Source organism: Branchiostoma floridae, chromosome 7 (genome assembly GCF_000003815.2).
Source record: "Branchiostoma floridae strain S238N-H82 chromosome 7, Bfl_VNyyK, whole genome shotgun sequence".
Classification (NCBI taxonomy): Eukaryota; Metazoa; Chordata; class Leptocardii; order Amphioxiformes; family Branchiostomatidae; genus Branchiostoma; species Branchiostoma floridae.
This window is the reverse complement of record NC_049985.1, coordinates 7518054-7536500: the sequence shown is the minus strand read 5'-3', so window position 1 is coordinate 7536500 and position 18447 is coordinate 7518054. Positions and strand designations below refer to the sequence as shown.

Genomic DNA, 18447 nt, shown 5'->3' with positions numbered 1-18447 from the left:
CTGTCCAAAACACCTAATGTTGTCCACATAAGTAATAAATACAGTAGAAGATGAAAAATAATACTTTTCAGGTAGGACCGCTCAGAAACAAACCCTCAATGCTTTGGGTGGGTACTGACTACTACTCAAAGTAACAGAGATGGGTTGTAGACTAAAACTTCAACCTGGTACAGTGGAACTAGCAGATAGTTGTTCCAGACAAGAAAAAAATAGCAAATGGGGCAAGACATTTATACCACATTCCCAGAAACAATCTGTTGTACTTCGAGTTTAACAATCCTCTTTTCCCCTACCAATCTCCCATCTCAAAACAACAACAACAGAATTCTGTGTACCACTGTTTACGTCCATGTACAAAATCTTAACGCTGTCATCATCTAAACAGAAACAGAAAATTTCATTGTGACTTTCCGTGAGATGAGGAATTTGAGGACAGCCACAGGTGAAAATCTCAAATGTCTTCCGCTGTGACCGTAATTCTATTTCCAATACTTCTATAATCTTATCCTCCTGGAATGGTCTGTACCAAAGCATAGGTACACATATAGCCCAAAAGGAAACCAGAGGCTAGCCTGGGATTCAAACTCTCTGATTCACAACATTAGTGGCACCAACCTTCTTACTTTAAATTGCAAATTTGATAAGAAAACACAAAATTGTGGAGAATAAAATGTTCAAGTAGAGCCCTTCAGTTAAATCCAAACCATTTCATATATAAATATATTGCAGTTTGAACAACTATTTGAGGAGGCAGCCATTTTAGGATGCAGTTACCATGTCATCTCCAGGTAAATGTACCAGTGGCATAAGATGGTATCAAAGCTGGCTAAGGAGTACAGCTGGCCAAAGGGAGTTATCAGCCACTGGGACAAACACACCCCTAGGCTGGCCTCACTCTTCTGGCAGCTTTGGACACTATCTTATGCTACCATAGGATCTGCTTGGAAATTAGTTACCATGGTGGTTTCCAGACTGTTAACTAAGAGAGAACTGAAGTCCCAGGAAGAGCCTCTAGCTTCTAGCCCAGCACACAGGTAGCCTGGAATCCAGCTGTGTTGTGCTTTGGTCGCTCCCCTAAGGTACGCTTCCTGACAACACGCCTGGTGTTCATTACCATTTGTACGGCATTTGCATATTCGCTGAGATTTTATGCGAGATTTCTGATTGGCTGGTTTAAGCATTCAGGCAATATGAACGTGTGACACGGCGGCCATGTTGATGATAATAGAACACCTGGTTGAATGAGCGCTTGAACCATCCATAATTCAGCCAATCAGAAATCTCGCATAAAATCTCTGTGAATATGCAAATGCCGATCGTTCAAATGGTAACGAACACCAGACGTGCTGGCAGGAAGCATACCTTAGGGGAGCGACCAAAGCACAACATGGCTGGATTCCAGGCTAGCACACAGGCTAGCACACCAGCACATGCAACAGCTTGTGAGGGGAGGAGATGCATAGGGAGAAAACGTGAGGTAGAAATACACAATGGTGGGAGAGAGCCCTGTGGGCTGACATTGTTACAGCACCGTCTATTTACAGCAGGGCCAGGCTAGCCACAGGGAAAACAGAGCAAGACCCGGACTGGGGAGAGATTATTGCTTGGCACGATTGCGGGGGTCCCACAAAACAACTGGTACTGCATAAAATATGCATTATTGCATCTTCCGTATGCTATACACAACAATTAGTTTATATCACTATAAAATAACAGATCTAGCACAGGAAGTAAAAAATCGGACACCTAACATGGCAGTGAATCAAATCAACATTCTCAATATTGTCAGTATGTTAAACGTCTATACAACTGTTATTTTTTTAGTAAGAAAACTGCCCGTCTTGTCCTGCTTTCCCTGCCTGTAGCGACCCTGGACGACACGCAGACACGGCGGAGTCTTCGTCACATCACTCGCTCCTTTTCTCTCTTCTCTCGGTCCTGTTCTTGAACATCGAAGTCCAACACTAACAGTTTCGTTTCCTCCGTCCCGTTCCTGCTCCCGACGGCACATACCAGTTTCGTGTTCGAGCAGCGTACTCTCCACACGACACCCCCGCTGCCTCCGCTGTCTAACGTCACCAGGTTACGCACAAACTCTCCCGTCTTCAGGTCCCAGATTTTCACAGTTCCGTCGTCGGAACTCGTGATCACAAACTTTTTGTTGAACTGCAAACAGGTTACTGCACTCTGGTGCTTGTTGGGTCCTGAAATGGACAAGGAAATTTTCAACAATGTTTCAAGCACATAATAAACTTGTTCGCAGGTGTGAAGACATAAAGTGGTGTGAAACAGAAATTTGCGTAATGCAAGTGGGCAAGGTTAATTGTGGTAAATAAGACTGACTTTCACTTAAAGAAAAACACTTTTATTAGTTCCTGAAATTTTTGGCAATGCCTTAGGGTTGAGGCCTGTAGTACAGCGTACAATCTTACCTTGTAATGTCTGTAGACACTGCCCTGTGGTGATGTCCCAGATTTTCACCGTGGAGTCGGCGTTCCCCGACACCAGGATGTTGTCTCTCAGCTCCATGCCGCTGGTGAGGGACTGGTGGCCAATCAGCGTGTGCAGACAGTTCCCCGAGTCTACGTCCCACACGCGTATAGACGTGTCCAGGGAACCACTCACTATATGTGTGCCGTCAAACTGGAGGAGTGGGAGGGGGGCAGTTAGAATGTGTCTTAAAATCTGTTTTAAGAATATGATAGAAAAAGACAGCTACAAGTGGTAATGATGAGCACTAGCGTATCTATCATCAATACAATTTACTATGTAAAGCTTTATGCCATGGTTAATATGGACTTCTTACAAATCAGTTTTCTCCACACTTATGTAAAAGAAATTCTCCTCTCACTAAAAGTCAAAGTGTAGCTAACTATTTATCCCAAAGGTACATCTGGATGTGATTTTCTTTAGACATACTGCTCTAATGATGAATTCAAGGTAACAAGTACAATGCTTCGTAAAATCGAGAGACCAATTCACTTTACGATTTATCTATTTGCTTAACACTGATAGGCCAGCTAAAAATGTGAAGCAAAATACATATAGCTTGCTACACCTCATGGGAAAAGGCAAGCTGTGACAGTAACTTGACTTTACTCCTACATGTTAAGGGTTGACCCTACAGTAACTTCCTACCTGTAAAGAGTAGACCCTATTGGTGTGTCCCTGCAGTGTGTGGAGGCACTCCTCAGTCTCCGGGTTCCACACCTTCACCATGTAGTCGTACGCGCCGCTCACCACCCGTCTGCCGTCGTACTGCACGCACCGCACGGCCGCCACGTGCCCCATCAACACGTGCTGACACGCCCCCGACTCTACATCCCAGATCCGCAGTGTGGCGTCTCTGGAACCGCTCACAACCCTGGCCAAAAAAAAAAAAAAAAAAACTGTGTCAGCACTCTTCTTCACATGATTCTTTTGTTTGTTGGAAGCTTTATTTATTCATGAAAAGCTCCGATTTTCATTGAGGTCATGAGGGAGGTAAGGGTCAGATAAAATATAACTGAGATACAGATTACATTGAGTCACAATAAATCCTGGCCTGCAGGCCAATTTTGATTGAGGTCATAAGGGAGGTAAGGGTCCGATAAAATATAACAGATTACATCGAGGCTTAACACTAGTAAATCTATAAACATATATCACTACATATACATGGTACAAGACATTAGTAGAGTGAATGCTCAGTGTTGTCTCAATTGTAGCATTGTTTTAACTGAGAACACAAAACACAATGAAAGCCTCCTTTCCCTCCATACAGCAAAAATAAATGAATAAACAGCACTTACTGGTTTTCGTGCAGGTGCATACACCTGACAGTTGAGGTATGTCCGTACAGCGTGTGGATACACTGCCCTGTGTCTGCGTTCCACACTTTGAGGGTGCGGTCCGTGGACCCACTGATCACGATGTTGTACTTCATCTGTGAACACCACACCCCTCCTGTGTGCCCTACCAACGTTTTTAAACACTGCAGAGAAAATGGAACAACAAATAAGCCATTTAGATAGCAATATTGGTGGTTCTTTTGTAATATTTTAAAGGAATCAATATTTTAGTTGTCCTACAGTTGTAACTACAAGAGTCGTAACAAATATTAGCAGTTTTAGTGGACATTGACAGAAGCCTGTACAGTTTATAGTATCATGCCCTCAAAATTTGAGCTGTTTCTGGATGAGGCTGCAAACTTTTGAATGAACCTTATAAACAGAGTGAGATCATTAAGTATGAAAAACCGATGAACGGAATGGCCACTTGGAACTTTGTGTTGCTTTTACCCTTCAGCACACTGAAATAGCTGTTTGGTGACCAATTGTCTATTGTTTAAGAGGTTAGGCAGCAAGGAAAAGTGTTAAAACACCAGAAAATGCATACCTTTCCGTTCAGAACAGACCAGACTTTCAGCGTGTTGTCATCGGACCCACTGACCACCCGATGACCCTCAAACTGGAGGCACGTGATCACATGATCATCATGTCCTTTTAGCACCTGGGAGGGCAAAGAGGAAACAAAAAAAAAAAACATCAACAAAATGTTACAAAATCGAATCAGACACAAAACATCAGGCCTAGGGACAGTGTCATTTTCTTTCATATTATTGCTCTGATATAGTTTCATTTTCTGGAACCAACAATACATAACACAATACATCCTTTGGTCAATACAATAAGTCCTTTTCTAAATGAAGGCTAAATATCCTCAAGATGACAGAACCCACCTTTGGCGTTCTAACCTCCCCTGCCCTCCAGTTGAAGTCAATCTGCTGCTGCCTGAGGTACGCACCCTTCCACGGGTTCCTGACCACGGTCGACGGCGACCGTCTCCTGGGCGTCTTGCCTCCGTAGTGAGGCTTGTCGATGCCCGCCTCTCGGCACTTCTCTCTCCACAGGAGCGTGTCCTCCGCCAACGTCTGCCAGTATTTACACGTCTGGGCTGCCTGGAGAAGGTCTTTTGGGTCCAGAAAGGACAGGACATACAGGGCCAGCTGAAAGGCAAGAAGAGCATTAGAACAACAGCAAAAACGACACCAACAATGAAAATATCTCTGCCCTCAAGGAGCCTAAAATTCCTGTTTAAATTCAGAATTTTCTTCATAATGTTGAACACAATCGTTCGTCAATCGAATCTTAGAACATGCATGTTTGACATTTCAGGGCTCAATGCCCTTTTTTCTGTATAACATCCAAGCTGTAGGTAACATATCAAATTGCCTGCACCACCCATCTTCAATAAAAAATTTATGTTCTTTTTACTTTAATATCCCCCCATCATATAACAGGTATGTGACAAGGTAGCTAACGTACCTCCTTTGGCAGTAGGGAGATGAAGTCCCTCTGGAACTGCGGTTCAATGACGGCCATAACATGTTTGATCTGGGTGGGCTCACATCTGTCGATCAGCTCGTCCAGGGCCAGCAGCCGCTCAGGGCCGCTCCAGCTCTGGAAAAAACACAGGGTGTCATCATGTCAGTTGTGGTAATGCTGTCAAGAGCGCTCCCTAGCAGGACACAAGAGTACTACAGATCGGAAATGTACAGGAACTTGAACTTAAAAAAGGACGTCTAAAACACCATTCACTGCAACGATTTAACAATTTTGGCTGCAGAAAAAACTGTCCAACCCCCATGGACAAACGTTATACACTGTATCTGGTTATGAATATTAATTAACTTTTATTATTGGCATAAGCCAATAAGCTTTACCTAGTGAAAACATCGATGCAATTCCCTAAATTGGCTAACAGCTGGTTATCGGTCAGCTGTTAGAAAGGAAAAATGAGTTCTGTAATGCAAGTTTGTCTAGTGCTTAGGTCACATCAGTTACGGTATGGATATCAAGATTGACAAGAGTGCCCCTAGCAGGACACAAAAGAACTACAGCCTAAAAATGTATAAGCAACATGTGAAAGACAACTGTACACAAATCGCTGCAAGAATCAAGTAAAGAAAAGGGGGCATCATCATGTTACTTGTATTAGGAATATTAAGCCTAGCAGGACTTTACTTATGGACAGATACTGCCTGTACCTGTAGCAAACTTGCCAGTGACTCACCTGGAATGTTTGTAGCCAGTCCTGCAGGTTGGGTGGCGGCTCCACACCTGTGATTCGTCGCCGCGGCACCTGTGTGCTACTGGGCGCCCGGACCTCGCCGAACGTGTGCGCAGATCCATGGATATTCAGCAAACTGGGATAGCTGCAACTGTGTACATTGTAGTTACAGTTAATATCTTTTTATAATGCCAAAGGTCTGTCTATATATATATATATATATATATTGAACAGGAAATCATTAGTTTCCTGTGACAGTCTGGGTCATATTTGCTGTACACTTGTGTGACAATTGGTAAAGGTTTACAACATTTTATAAAATCCTGTATCGCGGCACAGTTATCGCTGGAACTGAACGCACAATAAAAACCTTGTCAATAAATGGAGACAGTGCTATAAATGTTGCCCTAGCCTTTGGGAGTTTGCCATATGCTCACATAATACATATACATACATCAACAGGTGCACAATTGATGGACTGAACTTTGCCTCCAGCAAATAGTGACATCAATGTTAGCTTGTCGTGTTCACGTTAACAATAGCCAAGATCTACGAGCCACTCTTGTACTGTAAATGCCTTTAAGTTTGTGCTGATTAAATTACGCGGTTAGGAATGTTTATGGTGGTTTTAGCTTATGATAGCACTATAGTCACATCCGGATTCACGAAACATCATTGGTTTCATGTTTACAAGCTGTTACTGGTTTAGTTATAGCAAAATAAAACCACCAATATAGATAATTTCCAGAATTACAGCATCACAGCATTTGAACACACATAGCAAAGAAAGGTGAACTTTGCAACATTAACAATTAGCAATCACAATGTGACATTAGCAACTGCCAATCATAATAGACTAAGTATCGACAGTTACATTTTTAGGACATTACTGTACAAATTGCATTATTATTATCTTATATCTTTATTGCATTGTAATCTTGTTTTTATCTTTTTCAGATGGGATTCATGTAAAATCATGACTTTCAAATCTCCTCTCCCTTTGAACAATGTGTGGGCGTTAACATCAGCATACACGCGCGTCAATACTTCAGAAGGTCCTCCATTAGGTGTTTTAGTACTGTCATTGCCTTTTAAGATCACACAAGCTGTGAGTGGGCACGACATGCTTCATGCAAAGATGTTACAAATGTCACATGTATAGAATGTACGTCGAATGGACGGATGCCTACCAGATTGTACGTCGATATATCTTTTATATTGGATCATTCAAAGAGAAAGACATCTGACTATTCAAAGGATATGTCATAATTTCTGTCCCGAATTGATCTGACAAATTTTAGAGGTAAAGCTTTCAGTTATGATTTACGAATTTCTGCAATTCATGGTTTTACAAAAGTCAAGAACATGCCAAGTGTTAACATGAATAAGCATAAAGTGCAATAAAGTGGCCATTTTGGTAACATAAATCTCTTAGTAAAAGATGGCTTAGGTTTTAGAGAAGGTTTAGCAGTCTTTTTATCATGAGGTATAGAAATAAATCTACCTTTCCACAGAATAACCAATGATAGATAATTCTTATTTCACCAACAAGGACAAAGGATCACCTAATAATTGGTTACTACAGGTATAATGAGTTCCAAAATGCTGGGTGAGTATCTACTTCTGTTCAAACTGGAGTTCTGCAGATATGTTTGTGAAGCTAACAATAGTACACAGCATCCTCTTGACATTCAAGTGTAAAAACATAATAAAACCTTTGTTCTACTACTTGCTTATATTTTTTAACATAACTTTAATTTGGATACAATTTTTCAAACCTCATATCTGTGTTGGAAGGTTTTGCTTAGTGCTCACATTGTGCAAGAAAGCTTTCCTGTGCATAGAAATTTTTAGGTTGAATTGCAATCTCAGTGGTATACAAGGGGAATGTTTGAGAGAACCACCTGACATTCCAACATGCTGCGCCTGTTTACATTGTGCATGACTAATTCAGACTTTGCTCTGTAACACTTTCCACTAAAAATACACCAGCTGCGTTCCTGTTTTGATAACCTAAGTCCTATATTTCCTACCTAATCAACCATAATGGTATGCTAAAAACAGTGTCTCCAATTAGATAAGTTCAAGCCTTAGGATTTATTAAACCTGATTTTAACATGCAAGATTTTTAGGGTTAAGTTCAACTACTGCGTATCACATATCATTGTAATCGCATTTGAAGTGGTTTAGTGTAGAGCTTTATATCATGATAAAATTTCATGCATGTCATTTGCTATCATAATTCACAGCATATAAACATTAAGGTTAGGAGGACATACACGCATATCCTCCTTATAACACTTCACATTTTCAACTAGGAATAAAAACATTTAGAATTTTAAAATGACTTACAATTAAACCCATAACACATTATCTATAAGCAAAGCCTTATAATCAATAGGGCTTGCATTCTTCCTTACAAGACATGGTGTATATAGTTACATATGTTGTTAAACTCTAGAATACAACAAGACAAGTCTGCTTAGCCATAGTGATACTGTGTGTATGTAAGAGTGCTAGTGTTTTCAAAGAATCAAAAACAAATAAGTCATATTACCTTGGTATTTCTGCAACTCGACATGGCTTCTTTCCTGGAGACAGCCCTCGCAAGTCGGGACCACATTCAGATTTCCGCTTCATCTGAAAACACAAAGAAAATGAGGTCAAAACCTAAACCACTTGAATTCTCTTCTCTTTAGCTCCTTTTTGCTGTTACATCTGAGTCTTGGAAAGTTAAACAGATAGCAGTATTTTATACTGGTATAAAAATGAAGCATGAGGTCCTACGTTCTCCCAGTTGTCCATGTGACAAGAGCGGCTATTGTACCCAAGTGTACACCTGGACTTCAGCCCCACACACCTAACACAAACTGTGTACCTACAAAGGACGACTCACAGCTGTTTCCTGCCCAATGACAAAGTTCACCTGGCTTAAACTGTTACAGCTGAATTCCTGGGGAAAATTGATTTGCAGGACCTGAACACAAACCAAACAGCAAATGACCTGACCAATTGGTGTTTTTCAATGCCTTTGCAACTTCCAAATTGCAAGCATGTACCAATTGTATAATGTTTATCGTTCGTCCTGAAATAGGAGTGAAGGTCCAAAGCATTTTCATAATATTGAATTTACCATATTTTCCAAGAATTGATGCCAAAATACAGGATCTATATGGGATGTATTAAACATACGGATCACATCAAGGATGTTATATGTAAACATGTTTCTATGGTGAACATGAGCATCAGTCAACAAAAGTAGTTTACAAAACTGGTCATGGTGAATAAACAAAGATTGGACAATACAATCACCTCTTCAGCAATGTTGAGCACGAGTTATATATAACTACTTAACCAAATACATGAAGCTTACATTGGACTCTCAAAGGATACACTTCCTCTCTTAACAGTTATTTAGATATTGAAGCAGTAATCCAAATCACTACACATCTAAATCATCAGGATGGGTATATAGATTTTATGAGACATAACAAGGCAGCATCAAATATCAGTCTATAAAAGTGTAATCCGACCTGTAGTGAAAGATTGGCATAGTGCGAGACCCTGACGCTCTCTCCCCGTGAGGTGTCAGATAGCATGGTTGCTGGTACCAAGGGCCATATTCTCTGAACTACCGGCTGTTGCCAAGCCCCTGGCACCACCCCTGACCTATAAATAGCACTTGTGTGGCAACACTGGCTGGGAAGGGGAGAGTCCGCTGGCTAAAGGACGCTCTCGGGGCTGGTGCATTTGTGCCAGGCAGTTGGTCAGAACAGACCAAGAAGACCAACCAGGGAACAATGAACTCTGAACAGCTGATGACTACAGACAGGATTCTTAATGCCACTAGGGGAAATTATCTATTATAAGGGTTTATCAAAAAGGAGTCAAAGTTGATAGGTGGTCCTTGTGATGTACAGGTGGTCACTTGTACAGGTGTGACTGTTTGTGTCGCCAATTCTTTCTATCATTTTTCAACACAAAGAATGAGGCCAGAAATAAAGATACCATCAATGAAAGAAAATTCTTGTGGCACTTGAAACTGAATATGCCCCAAAACTGGATTTCTGATTTTAAAAAAAAGTCTCTGTGTTAAGTGGGCGGTATTACCCATTATGGATTAGTTTTTCTTTAACTGCAAAATATGGGTATGACTCTTGAAACTTGATTAGTAGTCATGACGTCTTTATAATGAGAGATCCATTCCAAGACAGGTACATACTAAAACTAATCAGGCTGCCTTCTCTACAATTAACTGTATAAAAGAATCCTTGGCATGAGAAGAGCTATACCACATCTCAGGAGAAATTAATCACGGGCAATACCTTAAAAGTATAACACAGGATTTTCAAGTGTGACCAGGTTTCCAAATAAGATCCCAACAACCAGATGAGTAACACCTGCAGTGATGTGTTACCTAAACTCTGGACCTGTACCCATTACTATACCTGAAAATGGTTAAGGCACATGTGCAGCAATGCTACAAAAAAGGTTAAGGGGTCCCCCTTGACATATTACAAGAGATCAGTAGGCTATCAGGCAAGCAGTTCTTACAAATGTGCTGATAGATGCTGCTAATGTCAATTCTCCTTTGAGATCTACATTTGGATGCTGCATCACACAGTATCAACAAGAGTTACAGCACTTTGCTCTGGGCAGTTCTTGTACTTGTCCCAGAGATGGATTCTTTTATGGCGTGGAACTCCCGCGGGCAAAATACACGACGGGAAATCTGCAATGTCTCCTGTTTGGAAATGGGCGCCCTGAATGCCCGCTCATATCAAAGAAGTGCTTTGATGATTTATTTAAGTCAGGAAACAGGTGTATAGACAGTTATACCACTTTATCTAACACCCACCACATGGGGACCATAAAAGAAATGAGGATTTCTTCTCAAATGTCAACCTACAGACCTGCTTACCAGAATACTATAAGACTACTGCTACATTCTGCAAATAAATACTTTCCTAATTCATTAATTGCAGTGCTTTGCATGCCTGGGTGTAAAGACACAATTAGCTGCAAAAAAATTTTTTTGGCATGACGTTTTGGTATGATGAGTGGTAACTGAAATAATATGACCACAAAAATCAAGTTATAAACAAATACACATAATCATGACATAAGATGCTAAGTAAAAATTACATTTCAATTTTTCTTACAAATTTCTTTAAGAAAATTGATCCGAAATTCAGAAATGTCGTTCTTTCTCCAATACACTTTCTTCACATGAAAGAAATCCCCATGACTTAGGAATGCAAGCGCTGGTATGTACTACAGTATTAAGAAGTATGGGCCTCTCATTTTCCACAGAGAACACTGTAGATAACAGGCTTGGTTTTACATTCTGCACTTCCAAAGCACATTGCTAGGCACTCCATCAAAAACCTGACAGGTAATATCCCTCCATGCATACAGCCCAGCCGTCGTAAGGACAGTACTAACATGCATAGATTCACAAGACTTATTTTATTGAAGCATGATAAATCCAGGAAGGACTATTAGTAGATGATAATGATACCGTCTTGATAAAAGGTTTAACGACTAAAAATAGCTGATGTTCAATGTTCCATATTCAATATTGCTCTATATAGAATCCATTCCATGTCAATGAAAATTTGAATACATCTGAATTTATTTAGATGCTTTGGAAATATTAAAAAGTGATTATACAAAGTCTAATTAATGATTAATATTTCTTAACCTTTGTAATGAATTGACTACTAATGGATTTAAAGTCTGAGGAAATTGTTGAAATTCAAAACGTATCTCCCCATGAATGAAAGCCTCTTTACAACATTGAAATAAATTATCCACCGAGAGCTAGACAAATGGCAGAAAGTGGTAGCACCATTTTGAGAATCCCTGCCATTATAACTCGCCTTTGGTGTGTTACATTAGAGCATAGTGCCCCAGGGCAAGACTGTTCATTTTGAAAGTATCCTTTACGTACGATTGATCAACTGTCATCATCGTTCATACATTTGTAGTATCTTCTCTTCTATATCAAAATTATGATGTATGTATGAGGGTAGAAAGGGTCATTAAAATGATCTACCAAAGGCATTGTAAGTAATGTTTATAGATTTTACCCGAAAGCATTGTAATCAATTGTCAAAATTACAATTACATTCTTGATACTGTACTTACTTTAAGACTGTAATTCTTTAAATTGAAAACAAGATTTTACCTATAATATGTATCTTAAAGAAAACATAAGATGATAAAATAGATAGGAATTGTTGCAGCTTCTACAACACTGAAGTCAGTACCAAGGACATGGACAATATGGATAAATGCACAGGTCTATAACGTACCATGCTGCTTTCCACCTGGTGGCAGCATTATTCAGCACAATCACACAGAGACATGTCTGCAACATTAAACCGTACCTCAGACACAGTCCCGCGGCGAGGCAAGGAGGTAGCATTAGGTGGATTTGATTAAGAGGCATGTTAGCTCACGGCTTTCATTTGGCACTGGCAGCACTACCCCGCATTGAAAAGAGCTCAAATCACCGATGAATGGAAAACCGCCTACAAACATCGAACCGCATTAAATCATCAAAAGAACTACACAGAACTGCCACCGACAGCCTGTTTTGGCACTCTCTCCTGCAAAGCAGGAGAAATACTAACAAAAATTCCAACGAGCTATCCTCTATGCGATAAATTATTCGACGTAAGTTCTGAAGGAGATTTCTTCCAATCAAAACGACAGGAACACTCATTCTTTACAGCTAAATATTGCAGAGGGAATAATCTATGGAAACCGCCGAGATGGAATTTCCTATAAAACGCCCCATAAAATGAGAGGGATATCAGCATTGACCAGAATACTTACGGCGGATATGATTGTACCCCTTTCCGCGTAATACCGCAACGAACGGCTTCAAATCCGATTGATTTCACCCCGTTCAGTTCCCAGCGAGGGAAATGCAACGTTGTTCTTGTATCAATAATTCAGGCAGTTTCTTTGCACTGCATTAATTTTAATCATGCTCCTGCTTTTAATACGGCGTCAAGTCTCCGAAAGGAATTGCCATGCGACACCAATTGACATGAGACGATCGTTTACAATTATCCAGGTAAAGGGGCTCTGCTCCAGACACAATGATTAACCAATCCTAATAGTTACGAGGGATGGGTGACGGGCCTTATGTATGAAAGGCAATACTTTTTTTACGACTGTGATAATTTCACGTCGCATAACGAAGGTACATGATATACGTAACAAGATTTTTTCATGTTCCACCCTAAATATCATTAAGTACCAGAACATGATCGCTAACAATTTCAAGCCCCCTATCTCGTTCCATATGCATTTACATTCAGTAGGTACGTGGAATTTCCGATATGCCATTATCGCCTTGAACCCTTCAACCATTACAAATCATGTGCATCAATCAGTCAGCGATATAAAAAAGGACCACAGTAAGCCACAAGCTTTGAATATCAGTATTTCAAGGGGACAATTTTCAATTTAAAGTGGAAAGCATGCATACAATAATGAAAAGGACATAAAGATATTGATTTGACAATTCTTGTTCAAGATAAAGCCAATTGTGTCACTACAAATAGCAGTAACATTGACACAGCCCTATTATGAATAAGATATAAATACATCATAATTCATATTATCAGCTAGCATTAGCGATAGCCCAGGGTCATTCACTCTATTTCACCTATGACAACTTCAAAGGCACTATCATGTATATTGATTGTTTTAAGCCACACAAAGGCAATAAATTACTAAATGTCATTTACTTGGGTGTACTTGAAATTTGGGACCAAGTGCTTGGCAATAACAACTATCGAGAGGCTATCGAGAGATGTAGGAAAGAACCTTTTCATATTTTGTTCCACAAGAATATAAAAAAAAATAAAATAAAAAAAATAAAAAAACATGATCTAAATACATTTGTTAATAAAGTTATTTGTCCTGTAAGATGTCTTCAGTATGTCATATTTTCCTCAGCAAACATACACTGTAAATCAAATGCATTTTAATTAAGGGAAAAAATGGAGCGTTTGCAGTGGTTTTTTTTAGTTAAAGGTGGAACAAGCATTTTTGAAATGGGGTTTTAAGTTAAAACAAAACCCACAAGCATTATTCTACCACAAAAAAGTAAACACTTACAGTAATGGCCTTGGCATTTTACGCCACAGTAATGTTGTTGAAACTATGGCACGTAAAACTAAAAGAGCAGAGATTTGGAGTAAGCTTATCATGTACAATCTGTACAATTACAAACTCCAGACAAGGGATCATAACTGTAAGCAGATATGATTTCAAATGGCAGTTTGAATGTCCCCAGTCTTCTATTTCCCCATTTGAAACCCTCCACTAAGTCTAACGCAGGTCTAAATCTTATGAGCCCACTCAAGCAGATACATCTACTTCCTTTCTTGGTAAATACCATCTTAGATGAAGTCACGACTCAAGTTAAACAGCAGTCTTTAAGACAGGAAGTCTCCTTGGCCTCACCAAACCCCACATACCAGGTACTTCTATTCATATCTTCAAGGAAACAATTTAACTTAATTTTAAGGAATACTTAACCATGTGTAAGAATCAAATCAACAACTTATGATATGATAGCCCTTTTATCCAAATAGTTTGCTTGAATTGAAAAAAAAAAACGAATACTGTAATTCCACTTGATGGAGAAGGATAATTCAAAGGCAATCAACATCATTAAGAGAATATCACATTTAGTAGACAAAGATAATATCACCTTCAATATTAAGAAGAGGTTGAAACAAGATGCTGGCAAAATTGATGTTTAACCATGATCAAAGCTCTGCCGTGCAAGTCCTTGGGACATTCTTACCACAGACTACAATCCTATTTTTATCCGTTTCTTCATTTTTACAGTTCCTGGATAGATGAAATGAAGTGAAGAGAACAAAGCTAAAAAGACCTTCATACATTTTGCTTCATTTATTCAAAGAAAACGTCTACTCAGATATCTGGCATAGAATTGTACAATATTTGCGATGGTTTATGTTCATGGTTTTCACCACGAAATCATAACACCTGTGAACATATGCCTTAAATTTACCATTGTTGTTTTCACCGCAAAACTCAAGAACACAGCCATCTCTTGATTTTCACTGTGCCCCAAATTTTAAGAGTCACAAAATCAAGAGAATTCACAAGTAGATTCGTTGGGATCTTCTGTTCCAGTAGACCAATTAGGGGGATACACCTGCTTTCAAATGTCACACAGGGACCGACCATTATATATCACTGAAGGAGGGAAATCAGCTGCAAGAAAATGCTTCCACTTACACAAACATTACAAGCCTACAAATGTAAGCTTTGTTGTACACTAGTAGTACTTTTCCACGTAACACATACCAAATCGGCACCCAACACAAGACCCCTTACACTAACAGGGTCCTCCCCAGAGGATGGAATAATGGAGGCCCTCCACTATACTCCTAGCCCAGCTCCACTATACTACTTTTCAAATTTATTGTGTTTCTTTCCTATTTTCTTCGTTAGTTTTGCTAAAATTAATGACAATTCACAGTTTTTGGTGCCTGTCTGCAAAAACTTGTGAATGGGCGATGATCAAAACAATAGTTGTTTGCCACTTCACAACAAAGGAATCACTATAATATATTATACTTGCAGTATTTGACACCCTCTGTCATTGCAAAATGAACCCATTTTCATGAAAGTGCAGCACGTTGGTGCGTTTTTTTTTTTGCCAGACCCTCCACTATACTACAAAATTCTGAGGAGAACCCTGACTAACCTCTATTTCTTCAGACATATCTACATGCTACTGGGAATTTCAATAGAATTCATTAGCTTCAAAGGCTTAGACATCAAAGGCAGACCCATCGCCACAAATCTTATACTTCTCAGAACTCCATACGATTGAATAACTAATGTAACTGAAGTCTTACTTCTAAACATGATTACCAATTATAACGTAGCCTATTTAATTCTACATGGTCACTTATATGTAACACATGTGGCAGAGTTGTGTGGTATACATGTACATGCTTGGGGCATTCAAACTGTATATATCATTCATATTGAGCGGGACATCAATAAAGCTCGCAGAAGCAATTTGCTTGCATATACCGTTGGTATATATAATTTGTATGATACTCACTTGGTAATCAATATTCATTCTGTTCATTTGACACCGCTTGGTAGTGCATAAAATAAATACATTCCTCATTGCAGGCAACCACATAATTTACAATCAAAGCTTATATTCATCTCTCTTCCACTCAAAAACACATCAAGCCTTCAATTTCATACATGATTCTGTAGACATGTAAAAATGAACATATTACTTACCAGTCCCTCAGGATGTTCCAGCGATCCCAAAGACAACATACTTCAACGTTTCCTTAACACTTTAAGAATGAGGACACAACACTTCCTGTTACGTCCTATACCTCTTGTTTTCTAGGATTTGTATCCCGGTATGTTTCCTGTTGTGTGTGTCGTGACATCTACAAAACCAGCGATCTCTGAAATTTGGTCTGACTGCTGGTAGGCACTAAAGCAAGCCTGACAATTTTTTGGGGCTCTCTGAAATGTATATTCTGTATCCTGCACAAACTAGGCATGTAAGAGCCGTGTATGTAAATGACAAGCTGAACTACTGCTCCGCATATGTAATTACTATGCTAATTAGTAGGCATTTCATTCCTGTAATATCATCTAAGGTCAGTATCGGATCAAAGCAGCTGTAAGTTTATTTACTTTTGTGGTGATTTCATCATTGCAGTGGGAACAAAAAGGAAGGGTTTTAAATTTTTCAGTTGAAACAATTCTGTATTTACAGTCGAACTACACATTCGCAAACATTCTCGGAGTCATACATTTGCAGTGGTGAGGTCACTGAAAAAAGAAAATTGAGAAAATAACAAAACTGTGAAATTTTCAAGATTTACAGTGTGGTATACTGCTGGGGTGTGTGAAGATTACAAAGGAGATGTACTTGTTTTGGCCTTCAGACAATTATAGAGCCCACTATTCAAACCTGCCAGCTGTCCGCACGTCTACTTTATATTCATGTGTAAAAAAACAATGAAGAAACCACCATGTTGACCCGTTAGTCTCCACAATGCAATATGAAGACTTATCACTGATTTGAGATTTTGCTCATTCATTCACTGCCAGCTCTGCCACTTAACATGAACACAGCCCTGGAATGTTAAAATCATCACCTCCACATGAATATGAAACCTAACTATAAATTCTTACCAACCGACACAATGTCAAAATTCATCTATTCCGTTGACGACAATTCCGCACACTTAGATTCCACAAGATTAGGTGTCAATTCCGTAAGGAGACAGGAGTGAAAGTGATTTGGATATGGGGAGAGGAATCATGTAGATTTCCCCCGGGTCTTTTCCTAAGCCGCTAGCTATAGAATTTGAGCGGCGCAGCCACGGCTATGGCTTGTATATTCAAGAGCAATTTACAAGAATTAACAAATACTTTACAGGCAATACTTTGCTATTCAAATCCACTCTTCACCTGGCAGAGACAAGCATTCAAGCGGATGTCAATGTGACGTCAGTATCTACATGTAACAAGAATATACATATATTTACAAAGATATCAATCATGCGTCGTGATTTAGTGTCCGTAGACAAACTCGTTTCTCAAAAACATTTTGTACCGAGAATTCACAGCAATTTTGAGGATGACAAATTAGAGACATCTAGAATACAAGATTACATGTTGACCCAATGTGCTTGCGGTATAACCTACTCATCAATAATTGCCATTACAAATCATTGCCTAACCGAGGAAGGAATTTCCCTTCTGAATATGTAGTCTGCTAATGATAGATGCTGTAACTCACGAGTTATCAACAGAGTTTCATCAGTTATATCTTTTTCTCAAAGGACGATTTTACTCTTGAGCACAACTCATCATCGATAGATTATGGATTCACACTTCCAAGCCTGGATTTTTTGTAGCCTGTAGAATTTGGAGTTATTATTCATCTACAATCTTAGCGCCTTAGCTTTTACAATAATGTTCACCATCACTTTCTTGTATTGGTCAGGAAATGTTAAGAAATGCTACAGCGACAAGGTTTTCGAAATGCCTGAAAGCCATTTTTTTGTCCAGATGCTGTAACATGTAAGATAATGGGCACAGGGGGGCTCAAGTGCCATTTACCTTAGCTATCATTTACCCTTTCCCTGGGCAGATTAACTTGTCCAACATGAAGGCGCTGGCTTATCTAACCATCTATCACTTCTTCTCCTCTTCCCTGGGGCTTCACCTCTAAGAAGGTCAGTGCTTAAGCGACAGCATCTTTTCAAGTCTACTTACAGGTCTATACAAAAGTAACGGTTTCAGAAGCTTTGGATGGCAATACTACTTAATACCTGTTAGTAATCA

The 18447-nt window shown here is 39.4% G+C and overlaps 1 protein-coding gene across 1 annotated transcript in view; it reads right to left on the bottom strand.

Moving 5' to 3' along the window:
- Positions 1-1427: 1427 nt before the first annotated feature.
- Positions 1428-18447, bottom strand: part of LOC118419079 (F-box/WD repeat-containing protein 7-like) — a 34728-nt gene continuing 17708 nt past the window's right edge. Inside the window, exons 3-11 of the mRNA XM_035825359.1 lie at positions 8609-8691; positions 6055-6202; positions 5307-5441; positions 4721-4987; positions 4378-4491; positions 3792-3973; positions 3139-3364; positions 2433-2643; positions 1428-2204 (exon numbers count right to left, since the gene is read on the bottom strand). Coding sequence (XP_035681252.1) covers positions 1903-2204; positions 2433-2643; positions 3139-3364; positions 3792-3973; positions 4378-4491; positions 4721-4987; positions 5307-5441; positions 6055-6202; positions 8609-8691 — 1668 coding nt within the window. The 3' untranslated portion in view covers positions 1428-1902. The remainder of the gene's footprint in view (positions 2205-2432; positions 2644-3138; positions 3365-3791; positions 3974-4377; positions 4492-4720; positions 4988-5306; positions 5442-6054; positions 6203-8608; positions 8692-18447) is intronic.